Raw genomic sequence first — 17,314 nt, forward strand, 5'->3', positions numbered from 1 at the left:
ACACGCGAGTCCTTTTAGCGGAAAAAAAGAGCAAGAGGGGCGGGTAACGTCTCATTCTCAGGGCTCACCGCCGGCACATAAGCCGGCTTGTTTACGAGCGTTTCGATGCCTTTTCCCGCCCAAAGCCTAGGCGTCGCCATAAGGACGCCTCCGGGCGGGCTTATAAGCAAGTCGCCTTCCGGCAAGATAAAACCTCTCCGATCGGCTGAAGGTTGTCTCGGGCGGGGCCGATCAGAATCCAGCACGGGGTTGGGGTGGCGAAAAAGGCGGAGTCTGACCGGGAGAGACCCCACCTCCGGAGGGATGCCAGAACCAGTCAGAAGGGCGCAGCGCGGGCTCCTCTGTTTCGCACCCGGTGTGGGGGGTGTATCTCTTCCTCCGCCGGCCGTTCTTTGTGCCCGTAGCTGCTATGCGGGATTACGACGAGATCATCGCCTTCTTGGGCGAGTGGGGCCCCTACCAGCGGCTCATCTTCTTCTTGCTCAGTGCCAGCATCATCCCCAATGGCTTCAACGGCATGTCCGCCGTTTTCCTAGCCGGCACCCCCGAGCACCGGTGCCGGGTGCCCGCCAGCGCCAACCTGAGTGCGGAATGGTTGAACGCCAGCATCCCCCTGGAGGAACGCGACGGGCGGCAGGTGCGGAGCCAGTGCAGCCGCTACAGCCTGGACGCTCTCATCAATTTCTCCGCCTGGAACCTGGTGCCCGGCCGCGATGTTAATCTCAGCCAGGTGAAGCAAGAGAAATGCCTGGATGGCTGGGAGTATAGCCGGGAGGTTTACCTTTCCACGATCGTCACGGAGGTAAGCGAGCGCCCGATGCTTCGGGACCGGGACGGCCGGGAGAGGAATCGGAGGTCGCGGCCCGCTGCGTGGTTCCGGGGTTGGGCTGCGAGGCGTCGGGGAGGTGGGTGGGCGGCCGCGTGGACCGGAAAAGCGGCGACAGAGATGCAGATGCATGCATGGCCGTGTGGGAAAATAGGAAGGCGGCGAGGCGGAAAATGGAGTAGGTAAGGGTCGGGGCGCAAAGGCGAAGGAAGGGTGGGGCTTTACTGGGGCCATGTTGGGGGAGGCTTTCCCAGCAAGATGATATCCCCGTCCCAAAAAGAACCGCTTGCGCTGCTGCTTCTTTTTTTTTTTGAAAGAGAGGGAGAGAGAGAGAGAGAGAGAGAGAACGCGGGGTTTGTTGCCGGAGTGTGTTCGAGAAGCACATGGCAAGCCTGCGATTGCGTAGCTACAGTGCGGTGGTTTTTCAATTCGGCGGCGCCGATTAATAATTGCCAACTTCTCTGAAAAGGGAAAGGTTTTCGCAGCCGAGCCTTTGCGAGATCCTTCCTTAACAGAACGCCTCTTCTCGTGGTTTGGAAAAGGGCTTTTAGATAGAGGCATTTGTTCGCGGCGTTTTAAAATCTTGTAACTTGGCGGGGGTTTTCTTCGTCGCTCCTCTTTCAGGAATGGGGGGTTTGGAAAATAGCGATGCTTGTAATGCCTATTAAGTGTTTGGACACTAGCGATTGGTGATATTACTCTCTGATTGCATGATAAACCCTGTCTGAATGAATGTATCGGATTTCATACGTCGAAATGTTGGCAGATTGACGTTATACAATAATACCCGCATTTCTATTTACTTGGGCATTGAAAATTTCAAAATTATTGTAATTAGCATTTTTCCATTCAATCGTACCATATGAGCAGAACCAGAATAGAACAACAGGGTTGGAAGGGACCTTGGAGGTCTTCTAGTCCAGTGCTCACCAACTGGTAGTCTGTGGACCACTGGTGGTCCGTGAGAAAACGTTGGTGGTCCGCAGAAAAATTATTTGCATTTTTTATGTTGCACTAAACAGGGGTCCTCAAACTATGTCCCCTGGGCCAGATATGTGCAATGAACATTTGTGTTGCTGCAGAGAGTCTCCTCCTTCTGGGATCTTTTTGTGCGGGTCGGAGGGAGGCAGAAATTCTGACCTGGGTTCTGCTTCAGCCTCCTGGTGCGGGGCTTTGGGCAAAGGCTGGAGGGAAATGCCTCTGGTGGCGAAGAGCCGGAGGGCCTTGATCCAGTGGGACTGTATCATGGCCTGGAACTGGCTGACTATCTCAGCCTGCTGAGTCTCCAGGCGCTGATACCTGACCTTGCACTCCTGCAGATCTTCCCTCTGCTTGGAAAGCCTATGCTCGTAGTTCTCAGTGAGGTGCTTCTACTGAGCTTCCTCTGTCAGATCCAATTCGAACTGAGCCATCTGTTTTGCCAACTCTTTCTTGTGGTGGTTGCTTATATCCAACAACTGCTTCCTTTTGGGGCCCTAAGGAGCCGGGTGGGGGTTGGGTGGGGAGTCGAGGAATGAATGGCAGGGGAGGGGCAAGTAGAGGCTGGCGCAGCACCCTCGAAATGAGTGAAATTGAATTGGCCATGCCCATGCAGTCACATGGCCAACCCGCCCAATTTATCTAATCTCTTCTTAAAAACTTCCAGTGTTTGGAGCATTTTCTGGAGGCAAGTTGTTCCACTGATTAATTGTTCTAACTCTCAAGAATTTTCTCCTTAGTTCTGGGTTGTTTCTCTCCTTGATTAGTTTCCATCCATTACTTCTTGTCCTACCCTCAGGTGCTTTGGAGAATAGCTTGACTCCCTCTTCTTCCTGGCAACCCCTGAGGTACTGAGGAACACTGCTATCATGTCACCCCTAGTCCTTCGTTTCATCAGACTAGACATGTCCAGTTCCAGCAACTGTTTTTTATATGTTTTAGCCTCCAGTCCCCTAATCATCTTTGTGATTTATATAACATGATACTTTTGTATATAATATACATATACAGATGCTACTTATTCACACATACGCACACAAACAGAAAAATAATCATCATAGATCCAGAGACCATCAACTATTCATAAATTTCCAGATGAATGGAGAAGTCTTTAAGCCCTTAACCAGGATATTCCGATCGTCACTACTAGTCAAAGAGCGTTTTCTCTTCTTATTTCTAATGGTGGGAACAACTCGGTCTGCAGTGGGAATCACCAGTGTCAAAATAGCAGTGTGGCTGGATAATTGCACCTTCTCCTCTTTTTAACATGTATTTTTAAAGTTGTTAGCACACACACATCCCATGAACATTCATGGGAGGGCCATGAGATGGACATGACATTGATCTAGGTCCCATTTAAAGTAGAGCATAGGATTTGACATGGAAAGGTTGACAGCTATTATCCTTATGCTAACCAAATACATTTCAGTTTTTTGAATTTTTTTATATACTTCTTACTTATCAGACCACAACTTAAATAGATAAAGAAGTTACACTGATGTAAGATGTAGTAACAGGTAGCAGCAGAGTGGGAACTTTGGCTGTTTGCGGAAGTTAAATAGTTAAATAGAAGTTAAAAGTTAAATGGTCTAGTTATTATTTGAATAGGGGAATAATTGGGAATTCTAGGTCTGAAAAATCAAAATACATGCCAGAAAGGGGCAGTGACTAATCTTTTCTGTCATTCTGCCAAGATAATGGGATAGGTATAGTTGCCAAGGGTTGAGCTCAACTTGAGAGCTTTGTAGGATGTGTTGAAAAGTGTGGGGGAGGAAAAATTTAAATGATTGTTTTTATCCCCATTCTCTCAGAACCTTAGACGAAACTTTTTCTGTTGACTTAAAAACACATGCAGGCTGATAGAGGGAAGGATTCTCGTTTAAATTTCACACAGAGAAAATGGACTTTCAGAAATTGAAATGCTAAGAAAGCTATTAAAGAGAATGTAGTAATTGGAATATAATGTTTTGGAGGAGGGGGGAATGACTGAAAATCATACCTTGGTCAGATTCTATGGAATTTGCTTGGCAGGCAGTATTTAGCCTTACTGCCACCCCAGCTACTCTTGAGGTGTTATTGTACATGGTTTTGAGTTGCCAGTTTCCCATGACTGTCTGGAACAATAAAATAGTACTGAGTTTTGTTCTGATGGAACACAGCCAACTCTAAATGTTTTTTTTATTATTTGCATTTATATCCCGCCCTTCTCCGAAGACTCAGGGCAGCTTACACTATGTTAGCAATAGTCTTCATCCTATTTGTATATTTATATACAAAGTCAACTTATTGCCCCCAACAATCTGGGTCCTCATTTTACCTACCTTATAAAGGATGGAAGGCTGAGTCAACCTTGGGCCTGGTGGGACTAGAACCTGCAGTAATTGCAGGCAGCTATGTTAATAACAGACTGTCTTACCAGTCTGAGCCACAGAGGCCCAGTTTAACAGAACCTGTTGATTGGAGCTGTTGTTTCTTTATTATATAAAATAAATTATTCATTTCAAATATATCCATAGTATTTACTTACCTGTCCACCACTATTTTGTTGGATTCATTATATGTTTGCAGATTCCTGGGAGAGAAACCACTCTGATTATTTCCCTAAAAACCAGAAAAATGATCTAAAACTTTTTTTAAAGCCCGGGGCATTAAGAGCAGGGATGACTGGGAGGTAAACTTTAAAATGATCATCCTTATTCTCACTCGTAAGTCCCAGGACCACCTCTGACCTCCAAGGTACCTTTATGCAAACTTTTTTTTTTTTTTGCCATGAGAGCATCAAATCATATCACAAGACAGCTTGGTTTTCACGGCACTTCATTCTACATTTTCGTTTATAGCGCATGTACAGACATGTGAAGTAGTAACTGGGTGAGCTTCTCTGCAGCACTATTGTTCCCAACAATTGGCCCTTGTATCATGACATCTCTCTCCAGTGCACAAGTTGGGTAGATTTAGCAAGACCACTGTAAACAGGTATGCAACAGTGGTCTTGCTAAATCTACCCAAAATGGGCTGAAATTCATTGGTGTGATTTCAAGGTGTCTAGGGTCATAAATGGAATCTGATTATGTCTGCATGCAGGCCCACATGTTCCTCGTACTCTTAGAGTAAGCCAGGTAGTCCCAGTTTGAGAATTAGGGTTTCATAGTTCTGTTCCTCAGCTCTTAGATCATACACTGATGAATATATAAATCATCATTCTGCAGAGCATTAAAACTGGGTAAGTTAATAAGAGGTGGCATGGTACAGCCACAACACTTTCATCTTCATAATTAAGTTTTTTAAGCTTTTGCACAGTAGACATTTCTGGAGAGCATGTGATGGGACTTTAAAGACTCCTGATTGAATCAGTGGAGATGCTGCCAAGTTTCTTCAGCGTCTTATTCCTATACAAGGGAAAACAATGATAAATACAGATCTGCAGTAGATGTACCCTATCTTCACATGTGTACAGATTGATATCAGAAGCATTGACATTACCTTCACATGTGTACAGAAAGATATCAGAAGCATTGACGTTACCTTGTTCTGTATAGGAAGAAAGGCATTTGGTTAAAGCCAAAATATATATGTCCTGTTTGCCAAGTGCTTGATCAGAATGAAGTATAAATCATCTAAAGATGCAACCCTTGATGATTTAGTATCTAGTATTCTGATGTTTTAATGTAAAATTATGGGCTTAATTGATAAACTTAAAAAGACTTGTCAGATGTTACATTTTTTCTATCCTGCTCTATGGAGTAGAGAGTTCTCTGGTCTCTGCCAGAAAGCCACTTGAAGAGACTAGAAGCATTTGAAATGTGGATTTACAGATGGCTGTTGTATAAGCTGGGTTGACAAAATCAGAAATGAGGTGATAAGCCTCCTGGGAAAGCCAAGGAAAATCATCAAAACCATTAAAAGGCAAAAGTTAAGAATACTTTGGAGATGTGATGCGATACCCGGAAAAATACAGCATACTTCACTTAATCCTCCAGGGAAAGTTTGAAGGCAAATGAGGTCCAGGCAGAAGAACATCATGGCTTCAAAATCTAAGGAACTGGTTTGGACAAAACTCAGCGGCATTTTTTTGTGCAGCTGTTGATAAAAATAGGATCGCCAACATGATCGCCAATGTCCGATGACAGATATGGCCCAAGAAGAAGAAGAAGAAGAGACTTTTATAATCCATCTCTACATCATTTTTAAAAAAGTAATGTTATAAATAGTTTCTGTACTGGATAGGCTGCTAACTGGGGATTTGGCTCATTTTCTAAAGCAAGGGTGTCCAAACTTGGCAACTTTAAGACTTGTGGACTTCCTACTCCCAGAATTCCTCAGCCAGCAACCGGCTGAGGAATTCTGGGAGTTGAGGTCCACAAGTCTTAAAGTTGCCAAGTTTGGACATCCCTGTTCTAAGGTGTCATTCACTAACTGGAGACTTCCAGAGCTACACTGTGTGCATGTCACAAGGAATCAGGGAGTCTATTTTTATTTGTTCTGACCTAATTTTGATTATGACTGTAAATGTTTTATTAGCATGGAACTTAAAGATACAGATACAAATAAAAGCATATAGATTTCTAGCCCACAACTATCCCTATAGTCATAGAAGAAGCTAGCAGATTCAATTTCTCCTGACAATAGAGATCCCAACTGTAATGGCGCTATATGGAATTCCAAATAGTGATGATGATAATGGAAAAAAACTAACACAAATTAAAAAAATGTTTTATTTATAAGATTTGCATAACAATAAAAACTCTGAACTATAAAAACCATAACATTGTTAAATACAACCAAAATCTAGTACCTCAGTCATCCTATTGTGGTGCCCCAGCAACCAACACCAATGTCACTCACTCTATCCCAGCACCTGGTTAAAAATCCAGGTCTTGATGGCCTTCCAGAAGGCTATAAGAGTGGGGGCCTGGTGGATTGCTACTAAGATGTTCCATGAGTAAAGGGAGTCTCAGGAAAGTCCTGCTTCAGAGATCCCATGAGATGGCAACATTTTCAGGAGGAGACCTGGTGCTTGCCTACCCTATCCAATCTGATACTCTCAGGGAGAGTATCTTGCAAATAACCTGATTCTATGCCAGACAGAGCTTTAGTTTAGTTTAGTGTCATTGTACCTCATGCAATGAAATTAAATGCTATCTTCAGTGTACATTATAACAATAAAAATAAAACACAAACACCAGGGCCTCTGGTGGCTCTACAGACTAATGGAGTCTGTTATTAACACAGCTGCTTGCAATTACTGCAAGTTCAAGTCCCACCAGGCCCAAGGTTGACACAGTCTTCCATCCTTTATAAGGTAGGTAAAATGAGGACCCAGATTGTTGGGGGCAATAAAAGTTGACATTGTATATAATATACAAATGGATGAGACTATTGCTTAACACAATGTAAGCCGCCCTGAGTCTTCGGAGAAGGGTGGGATATAAATTCAAATAATAATAATAATAATAACAACAACAACAACAACATCCTTCACATTCTATACAATTGAATTGAAAACCCAGTATTGAATTAATATTGCACTATACAGCAGAATTCACTATAGTTACTGCCCTGGGATAGAAGCTGTTTTTCAGCCTATTAGTCGATTGAAAGGTCGACAGTTCAGCAGTTCGAATCCCTAGTGCCGTGTAATGGGGTGAGCTTGCCATTACTTGCCCCAACTTCTGCCAACCTACCAGTTTGAAAGCACGTAAAAAATGCAAGTAGAAAAATAGGGACCACTTTGGTGGGAAGGTAACAGCGTGGTGTGCACCTTTGGCGTTTAGTCATGCTGGCCACATGACCACGGAGACGTCTTCAGACAGCAGTGGCTCTTCGGCTTTGAGCACCGCCCCCTAGAGTTGGGAAACGTCTAGCATATATGTGCAAGGGGAACCTTTACCTTTACCATCTGCCAGATGGGTAATAGTTAAAAAAATGGGTGCCCAGGATGAGATGGATCTTTAAGAATGTTTTGAACTTTCTTAAGGCAGCGGGAGCTATAAAGCTCTTCCCAAGAGGGGAGAGGGCAACCAATGATCCTCTGGGCAATGACGTTAACCCCCTTACGTGCTGTCCTATCTGCCAGTGTGCAATTGGCAAACATACACAGGTGCAGCAAGTTAAAATACTCTCTATGGTGCAGCGGTAGAAGGCTACCAGCAGTTTTTCATTCAGCTGTTGTTTCCTGAGAAGTCTCAGGTAGTATAATCTCTGCTGCACCAATGCTGCAATGTGAGTGCCCCAGGTCAGGTCCTCTTTTATGATAACACACAGAAACTTAAAACTAGATTCTTGAAACCTATCAGAATTTCTCTCTGCCTGATATATCAAAGATAATCAAGGTGGGGTAACCTTGAGTTTCTTTTTCACCGCCTCCACTTTCTCTGAGTTGAGCTGGTATTTACATAATTGCTCTTGCATTCCTTCTTCAAGGTTATGTCCACATAGTTCTAGCTTTACAATTTTTTTTTATAAAAGTGACTAAACAATAACTCAAAAACATTTCTATTATTTCTAGGATTCTCAAAAAATTGTTTTTCAGTAAGATGGAGAAGAGGTAAACTAGTGACTAGCCTTAGGTATACCTGTCCCCTTACAAAACAATCTCTAACAGTAAAGACAGCGTTGGTCAGTTTTAGCACATTGGGCCAGTATACCACAAACTCAACTTTTGCTCAAGAATGCAGGTAGTCATTATCTTACAGCTGTTTGTTTAACAATGATCCAGAATTATGATGGCCATCCAAAATATGGCATTAGTATCCCAACGGTCATGTGTTCTTGATCTGGATGCTTGGCAACCTGTTTGCACTTGGCGGTGGCTGCCAAATGCCCTGGAATCATGTGATCGCTATTTGCAATCTTTTCTGCCAGCTGCCCTAGAAAGTCAATGGGGAAGCCAGCGGTGAAAGTTGTAAGATGCTACTGCCTGCTGATAGGATTTCCTCTCGAATCTGGGGGCTGGCAGAAACAACTGCCTGTCAAGGGGAAGTGAACTCTTTCGATAGGGTGAGAAATGGAGCTGAAATCCTGAAGATATTCAGTTGTGGTTCTTGCACCCTGGTTAAAGAGTTTCCTTCGGTGCACAGAGGGGAACTGGCCTCTTTCAGCAGGCAGCTCTATCGGCCAACCCCCAGGGATGAGACGGAGCCAAAATCCAAACAGAGAGGTAGCATGATAAAGGAGTGCAGGATGCCTCAGGCGGACTTGGGAAGCCTGGTACAGGCCACACAAAAGTGCCTCTTTGTTCAGGGACTGAAAATCCTACTTGGATTTTGTCAAGGAGGATTTTCATTTCCCGAGTGGATCTTCCTAGGATTTCTCCCACCTCTGAGGCACCCTGTGCTTCTTACCTGGGACTGCGTCTGCTTAATGACTCTTGAAATCATTTAATGGCCACAACTGGTGCCAGGATTGTGTTTGTTGAATTGGAGTCACATGGGCATGGAAAGGAAAGGAAAGGAAAGGAAAGGAAAGGAAAGGAAAGGAAAGGAAAGGAAAGGAAAGGAAGCTAAAATGAAAGTACACATCAGGATATATATCAAGCGAGAGATGGATCATATTTTTAAATTTTTTAATCATTTTATATGTTAACTTCTTTATAGAATCACTTTTCATGAGATGGGCAGCCATATACATTTGATGAATAAATAAATGATCAGCTAGCACAGAAATGATTGTAGTTGGCATATTAACTATAATTGAAGCAACTCTGATTTAGGAATCTGCAATTCCATCCGAAACAGGCTTCAACTTAATCCCTGACTCTTGTCTTGTCTTTTCCAACAGCAGCATTAGACAACAGAGTACTTACTAATTGTCTGGAGTTAGGCAGTAGGGAGCAGTAATGTGTATCATCAGAATATTATTAATATTCTGTGGCTTAGGGGCTAGGACGTTGAGCTTGTCAATCAAAAGGTCGGCAGCTCAGTGGTTCGAATCCCAGAATATTATTAGATCCCACTTTGAAACTTTGAATGAACTTCTCCAGTAGTTTTAAATAGATGTTAGGAGACAAGGTAGATCCCATGAATGGTCAATGATTTACATGAGAAATTGCAGTTCCCTAATAGTACCATCCAAGTACATCCTGATAGAAAGGACCAGAACCACTCAAATTAGAAACTATTTCTCTGGAAACCAGTCCTATTTTTAGACAAGTATGCATCTAATAACATCAAAATTTATGTCTTTGGTCATCTTTAGCTAAGTGTTTCAAATTTGGTTAGCTATTTGGTCAAATTATAAGGCTGTAATTTTAAGCTTCTTATTTAATTCTTTGGTCATATGCACTTGATGGTCCTTTGAAGACTATGTGGAAATTATAACTGATACAGAATGCAACTGCATGTGCAGTTTTGGGTACCCCTCAGTTTGCCGATAGATATGATCAGGTACTGCTTTTTGCTATTGCAAGTTACAATTGAATATAAATTTCTGTGCTATGAAAGGACTTCAGTATTAAGAATGAAATGTAGACATAAAACCAATGCCTATATATAGAACATACAATATCTTCTTTTTTCCTTATTACCTATAGCAATTCTTGCTTTTTAAAATCCTGACAACATATACATAGACCTACCTACAGGTCATCTGGTAACTATCTTAGGTTGTGACATAAAAGATATTTATTTACCTTTTTATATTTATGTTAAATATACATATTTATATTTATTTTCAGCTGCATTGTTTTGGTATATTTGATCTAGAGCAGGGGTGTCAAACCCGAGGTCTGCAGGCCAGATGCGGCCCGCGTGGTGCTTAGGTCGGGCCCGTGGGGCCGCCCTGGAGACAGCAAAGGACCCGCCCACAGTGCCTGTGCCAACGAAAATGGAGTGGCCCTCCTGAGCTCCGTTTTCGCTGGCAGAGAGTTGAAGGAGGCCATCCCAGCTGAAACCACAGATTGGGAGCCCGTTTTCGCTGGCAAAGTACTCGGGCCACAACAGGCACCCCCAACATGAGTGACATCAAGCTAGCCATGCCCACCCTGGCTACCCCACCCATCCACAAGGCAAACACAACCCTGATGGCGGCCCTCAATGAAATCAAGTTTGACACTCCTGATCTAGAGTCTTGAAAACAGGATCAACATTATTGTATTGGCTATGTTCACAGCAATCTTAAACAAGTATTTTTAAGATCATGTTTTTTGGACAAATTATAACGGTCTGGTTTCTACATTGATGCAAATACATAATTTTTTTTGTTTTGTTTTTACATTTATATCCCGCCCTTCTCCGAAGACTCAGGGCGGCTTACAGTGTATAAGGCAATAGTCTCATTCTATTTGTATATTTTTACAAAGTCAACTTATTGCCCCCCCAACAATCTGGGTCCTCATTTTACCTACCTTATAAAGGATGGAAGGCTGAGTCAACCTTGGGCCGGGCTTGAACCTGCAGTAATTGCAGGCTGCTGTGTTCTAATAACAGGCTTCTTTACAGCCTGAGCTGTAAATTTTTGCTTTCAAAATCTATTAAAGTTCTGTTAAACTAAAAGAAATATATGAAATATATGAATCTCTGTTTCCTGGCTGATATGAATGAGTAGAAGACTCTGGATTTTAGATGAAACCCTATGTCCTAGCATTCACAGTGTTTAAGATTCTGCTTAAAGCAGGTGGGTTGGAAGCACCTTTTGGTGATTTATTAAAGCACCCATGTCTTTTTCAGAAACAGAAATCCAACTATTTAGTGGAATCCTGTATGGTTGCAAATAATTTCATAGATTCAAGGACCAGAAGCATGAAAGCAAGTGCCTTTCCAGGTTCATGAATCCAGTTCTACTTTGTCTTGAAACTAATCATTATCTTCGTTCTCCAACAACAACACATTCTTTTTAATTTTAACCAAATGGATTCATAATTCTTAATTGCCACAATGCTTACTGAAATCATCTATGGCAGACCTGTCAAACTGGCAGCCCTCAAGCCAGATATGGCCCGCAGTGTCCATGCCCACCCCAGCTCCGCAAAGGCAAAAGATGTTGCGATACATCATGATCCGGCCTGTGACGTAATCGAGTTTGACACCCCTGATCTATAGTATGTCACTAATAGTGTATGCAAAGCATAATGTGCTTTCTTCACTGGAAATCAAGTAGAATAGTTATTCATACACATGGATGCGAAAATAGTGAGGAAAGATCTGTGTGAACCTTCCACCTCACACGGATGTTTTAATGATTTGCACAGATGCCTCATTCATACTCCTTCACATTGTTATCACAATTATTGCACTCTTCATTTGAATACTTTGCACAATGCTATTTATAATTATTGTACAAAGCAAGAATTGTTTGCGCAATATAAAAAAAAAAACAATTTGCAAGAACTGAGTACAGTGGTTTCCTATTATACAATAGTCTTTTAAGCAACCCAGAAATTATTTGGTTGACTTGGGATTTTGGGAGTAGTATTCCACTGTTGCTGGAGGGCACAAAGTTGCGAAAACTGTCTGTACCTAACTGCATTTAACATCATTTTGAGAAATGTATTTGCACTGTTGAAAGAATAAGAATACTAAGACTGCGCAGCTTGCTTGACTAGGTACTCTTTGTTGAGTTGTTGAAATTGTTTTCAGGACATGCAAAATTGGAAATGGATTAATGTTAGGGCATGTCAATCAAAAGACGAAGATATGGTATATAAAGGTTTTTATAATAATAAAGGCCTCAAAGTAATGATGAGGGAGTTAGAGTGCATTGCTTTCTAAGAAGGGGTGTGTGTGTATGTGTCAAATATCCTTAGAAAATATATCAAGCTATCAAAGGCAGAATAGAGTATTGTTATAGGAGTCATTTTGTCAGAATCTAACAATATGACCGTGAGTTGAGCAGACCATGGCCATAAATTCAAGGACTGGTCATAATTACCATTCATTCAGCATCATGAGTTCAAAAAATCACTGAATAAGTGATCAGTAGTCAAGGGCCACCTGTACAACTACTGCTTGCTGTGTTGAGACCTTCATTAAAGTAATCTATGAGGAAATTTTGGAATGCTATTTTTTCTATATCAGAAAAATATTAATGACTTTCAGTGGCAATATTTGGCACAAATGTAAATCAGATGCAGGAATATGTTGTTACCCACCCAAATAAAATGCTTAGGGTAACTGATACAATGAAAAAAATCAGGGAGGCATGCAAAAGAGGTTCTAATAGGATCAAGAAATCAAACTTGTGGAATATAGATGTTTATACTTTAGAACATTTGATATTGGAGCTGATCAGAAAGAAGACAATCCTAGATTGACGAACATTTTTTTTTTTTAAATTTATTTATTTATTTATTTTATTTGATTTTTATACCGCCCTTCTCCCGAAGGTCTCAGGGCGGTGTACAGGCATAATAAAACCGACAATACAATATACAAGTTTAAAATACGATTTAAAAAACTTATTTTAAATTAGCCCAATGATTAAAATTTACCATACTAAGAAAACCCCGTTTAAAATTAATAAATTTAAACATTAAAATCCCAATTTAAGCCAGCCCTGCGCGGATAAAAAGATGAGTCTTGAGTTCGCGACGAAATGTCCGAAGGTCGGGTATTTGGCGTAAATATTTTTAGATTATTAGGTATTTTCAGATTATGACTGCAATTGGAAGTAGAATTTTGGTTGCAAAGCAGAATGGTTGGGAAATACAACATTACATGACCACATTGCCTATAACAACAGTAGTCCTGGTTGCCATCGTGACCTCAGGACAGCATGGGTCATTAAGAAAGGATTTCACATGAGTATGAGTTAGGAAGAGATGGGAATCCTAGGCAAGCAGGCAACTCAGTGCATGTGGGTAGGTACCATGAGCAGACACTGTGGAGGGTGGTGAGTGGATGCCATGATAGGTGAAAAATCATTGGGAGCAGGAATGATTTGCAACCACATATGTTGCTATTTAACATCAGGCAGTCACTAAATGAATGGTCATGTGAAAGTATATGAGAAAGACTTTGGGAGACTGGGCCAAGGGACAGAATAGCTCTCAGCTGGATAATATGTGGGGCAAGAGGTTTACCCAGTAAAATAGAGCTAGTCTCTCTAGTTTACTGGGCTATAAAGGAGATGAGGGGGAGAGATTGTACTTTCAGAAGCAAGATTCTGTCAATGTAGTATTACAATAATGTGGAATTAGCTTATCTGGTGGTGGTTTATCTCATGTGACTGACAGATCATAACCCAAGGATTACCAGTAATCTTGAGTGGTAACTGTGGCCTAATGTAAGACATAAGTCTTGTGAAACCAATAGGAATCAGTGACCATATTATTGTTAAATTGAGCATACATGTGGGTGGGAAGTAGCTGATGGAACCTATTACTGCACAGTTACATTTTATTACAAAAGGGAAATTTCCAAAATGTAAAGGGGATTGATAAAAAATACTGAAATGTTTAATCAAGAAAGACATCCCCCCCCCCATAATGCGTGCACAATTCTATGCTAAAGGAGGACAAAAGAAAAAAGTATTAATTATCAGCAATAACATACCTACTGGTATGTAATACGTAACAAGCAGAATCACAGTTATAGCATTATCATATAGATGCTGGCCACATCGTGGAAACGTCTTCGGACAGCGCTGGCTCAAAGGCCTCAAAATGGAGATGAGCATCACCGCCTATAGCGAAATCTGTAGGGACTTTTATAGTTAGGGATGACACAGCGAAATCTGTAGGGACTTTTATAGTTAGGGATGGATGCCTATGTTTAGAATGTAAGAACCTAATCTAAAGACCAGATGATTTTTTCTAAGAAAGCTGTAAAATATAACAAACTTTTCTTTGGTAAACAGAACTTGCTATAATAAGAGAACAAAAAAAAGAGCACTAACTTTGGCATAAGCATTTTAAGGTGAGCATAAGGAATTATAAAATTGAGCAGATGGTAAGTACCATTCCAGGAAGCAAATATAACTTATTTAAATATATCTTTTATCTTCTTCACAAGAAATGTTTAGAATGCTGTGGGAGTCTTGCACAGAAAAATAAATGTGGAAACAGGGAGATATTCTACCTCAAAACATCAAATTAAAGAGTCATCCAATGAAACTGGCTAATCTCTTCCAATCAGTTAAATCACAGTGCTCAATTCACCTATTAAAATATGATGATAGCCACAAACTGGATGTCATTAAAGGGAGACTGGATACATTCATGAAGGACACAACTGACAAGACTATTGGTCTTAAAGAATTCGTGTTACATTGGGATTGGAGCGGCATTCCTCAAATTGCTGATTGCAAGAGAATATTAGCAAGAGACAGGAATCTGGTCAGGGAGAATATTTCTGTTTTACATCCCTAACTTTTGAGCTGGCCTGCCTCATCCCTCACCCCTTGAAATCCCCGCCCTCTTGGTTCCCAGCAGCTGCTGCATGCCATTAATAAATGACTCCAGAGGGATATTTTACTGAAACGATCTGCACACATTAAAAATAGTATTGTAAAATACTGTCAAGTTTATATCTGCTTACATTTGCTCTACATGCTTCTCACTATATATATATGTAGAATTCGCTGGTAAATATCCCTTTAAAATAATGCTTTGAACCAGTGATACACAAAAACAGTTTACATTGGACATGTCCTCCTTCCCGTTCACCCCAAAACAATATTGTTTAAAGTAGATTGGAGGACCTACCAATCTTATTCCAAAAATTTGGAGTCCAGCCTGAGCGGCCTTGCTTTTTATTTTTGAGTTTTTGGGATGCTGCACTCACAGAGATCAAAGTCATAAAGTTTGAGACTTTGTGCCCTCAAGAAATAAAAGAAGTGGGTTTGCTTAAATAATGTCATAATCAATTATGGTTCACTCTCATTCACTTATGGCTTGATTCAAGCAATCTCAGCAGATGGTTTTCCTGGCTCAGAAATTTTCTAATAAGTCCTGTGATTCCATTTTCCTTTTTCTTTAACCATGAGATTGGACAAAATTAAGATACACTTAGCAAACACTAGAAGGTATGAGTCTGTAGAGATTCTCAGTCATCCAGGTCACTGTTGTCCCAAAGGTGCTTTTTTGGGAGGCAACTGGACTTTCTTGTGTTTTCTTTGAAGAAGTTTCATTTCTCATCAAAGAAGCTTCTTCAGCTCAGACAGGATAGTGGGGAATGGAAAGATTTATATTCCTTGCAGACAGCTGATAATTTGCATCCTTTTAGAAGGTCTTTGAAGCACTTGGAGGTTTATCTGGATCCCCAGGGTCACCTGAGTCATGCTCCTGGTTCCTGTAGTCTGCAATTTTTCCTCTGGAAATTCATTCCTACTTCCGCACCATTCTTTTAGCTATACAATTTGGGATGAACACCCTTTGAATGGTGTGGGAGTCATAACATTTTACTGGGTTCAGATCCAGCAACAGCATAGGTTATTTATTTAAATAATGAGATTTGATTTTATTCTCAAATTACCGTATATACTCGAATATAAGCCGATCCGAGTATAAGCCGAGGTCCCCAATTTTACCCCAAAAACTGGGGTAAACTGGGGACTCGAGTATAAGCCGAGGGTGGGAAATGAGGCACCTACCGGTTGGGGAAACCCTCCCTCCCTCAGCTGAGAAGGCTGGCGGCTCCCCCGCCCCGCCCTCTCACTGCACCGGCAGGGCTTCAGTCCGGTAAAATGTGAAAAAAAGAAAAAAAAAAACTCGAGTATAAGCCGTATATACTCGAGTATAAGCCGAGGGGCTTTAAAAAAAAAAAACTCGAGTATAAGCCGTATAGACCCGAGTATAAGCCGAGGGGACGTTTTTCAGCACAAAAAATGTGCTGAAAAACTCGGCTTATACTCGAGTATATACGGTAGTTGTTTTAGCTTCTATACTGTAACTGTAATAATTTTTTTTCATTCCTCCTTTTATAACCTATACAGATTCATGAGCTTTGAGGTCTCTTTGGTGCTAGTCATTCCAAAAGTGGGAAATCAGTTTCTTTCTCTCATTGGAACTATGATCAGAACATCTCCCTACCTCAAGAGCAAGTGGCGAGATAGATCCACTGTAGAATGACCTATCTTCACTGTAGCAACATTCCCAATCAATCCCATAGACCATTTCTGTATCAATTTTCAGAACAGAAAAAGGACTGTTTGCCATTCCATCAATAGTTAAAAGTTTCAGAGGACTTTAAAATACCTGTATATCATTCTCATGTTTGGGGATACACAATAGCACTAATCTTGGGATAATGACCTTAACAGTATTAGATTGCCAACTAATTTTCAAGAAGTATCTTTAGCAAAATTTTATAAATAAAGAAATTTCCAATAGGAAAAAAAGAATGTGGTCAACTTTATTTCAGTTATTTTCCAGCTTCTTCCCTTTTTATTATTCAAGTAGAATATCTTAATTATAGGTTGTAGTTAGCAGCAGCATTGAGATAAAGATCATGGTCTGTGGCATACCAGAAACAGGACCACGGAAACAAGCAAAGCCTTATCCACAGGATGCAGGCATCCCTGAAACCACACACCCTCCAGTCCATGGAAAAAACTCTTTCCACAAAACTGGTCCCT

General features: G+C 41.2%; 1 protein-coding gene across 2 annotated transcripts in view; it reads left to right on the forward strand.

Moving 5' to 3' along the window:
• Window positions 1-271: 271 nt before the first annotated feature.
• The window catches only part of SLC22A4 (solute carrier family 22 member 4), a 66,942-nt gene continuing 49,899 nt past the window's right edge, over window positions 272-17,314 (forward strand). For both annotated transcript variants that reach the window (XM_058166054.1, XM_058166055.1), the window contains exon 1: window positions 272-802. In XM_058166054.1, the coding sequence (XP_058022037.1) occupies window positions 410-802 (393 nt within the window). In that variant the 5' untranslated portion in view covers window positions 272-409. The remainder of the gene's footprint in view (window positions 803-17,314) is intronic.

Source organism: Ahaetulla prasina, chromosome 2 (genome assembly GCF_028640845.1).
Source record: "Ahaetulla prasina isolate Xishuangbanna chromosome 2, ASM2864084v1, whole genome shotgun sequence".
NCBI classification, from domain to species: Eukaryota; Metazoa; Chordata; class Lepidosauria; order Squamata; family Colubridae; genus Ahaetulla; species Ahaetulla prasina.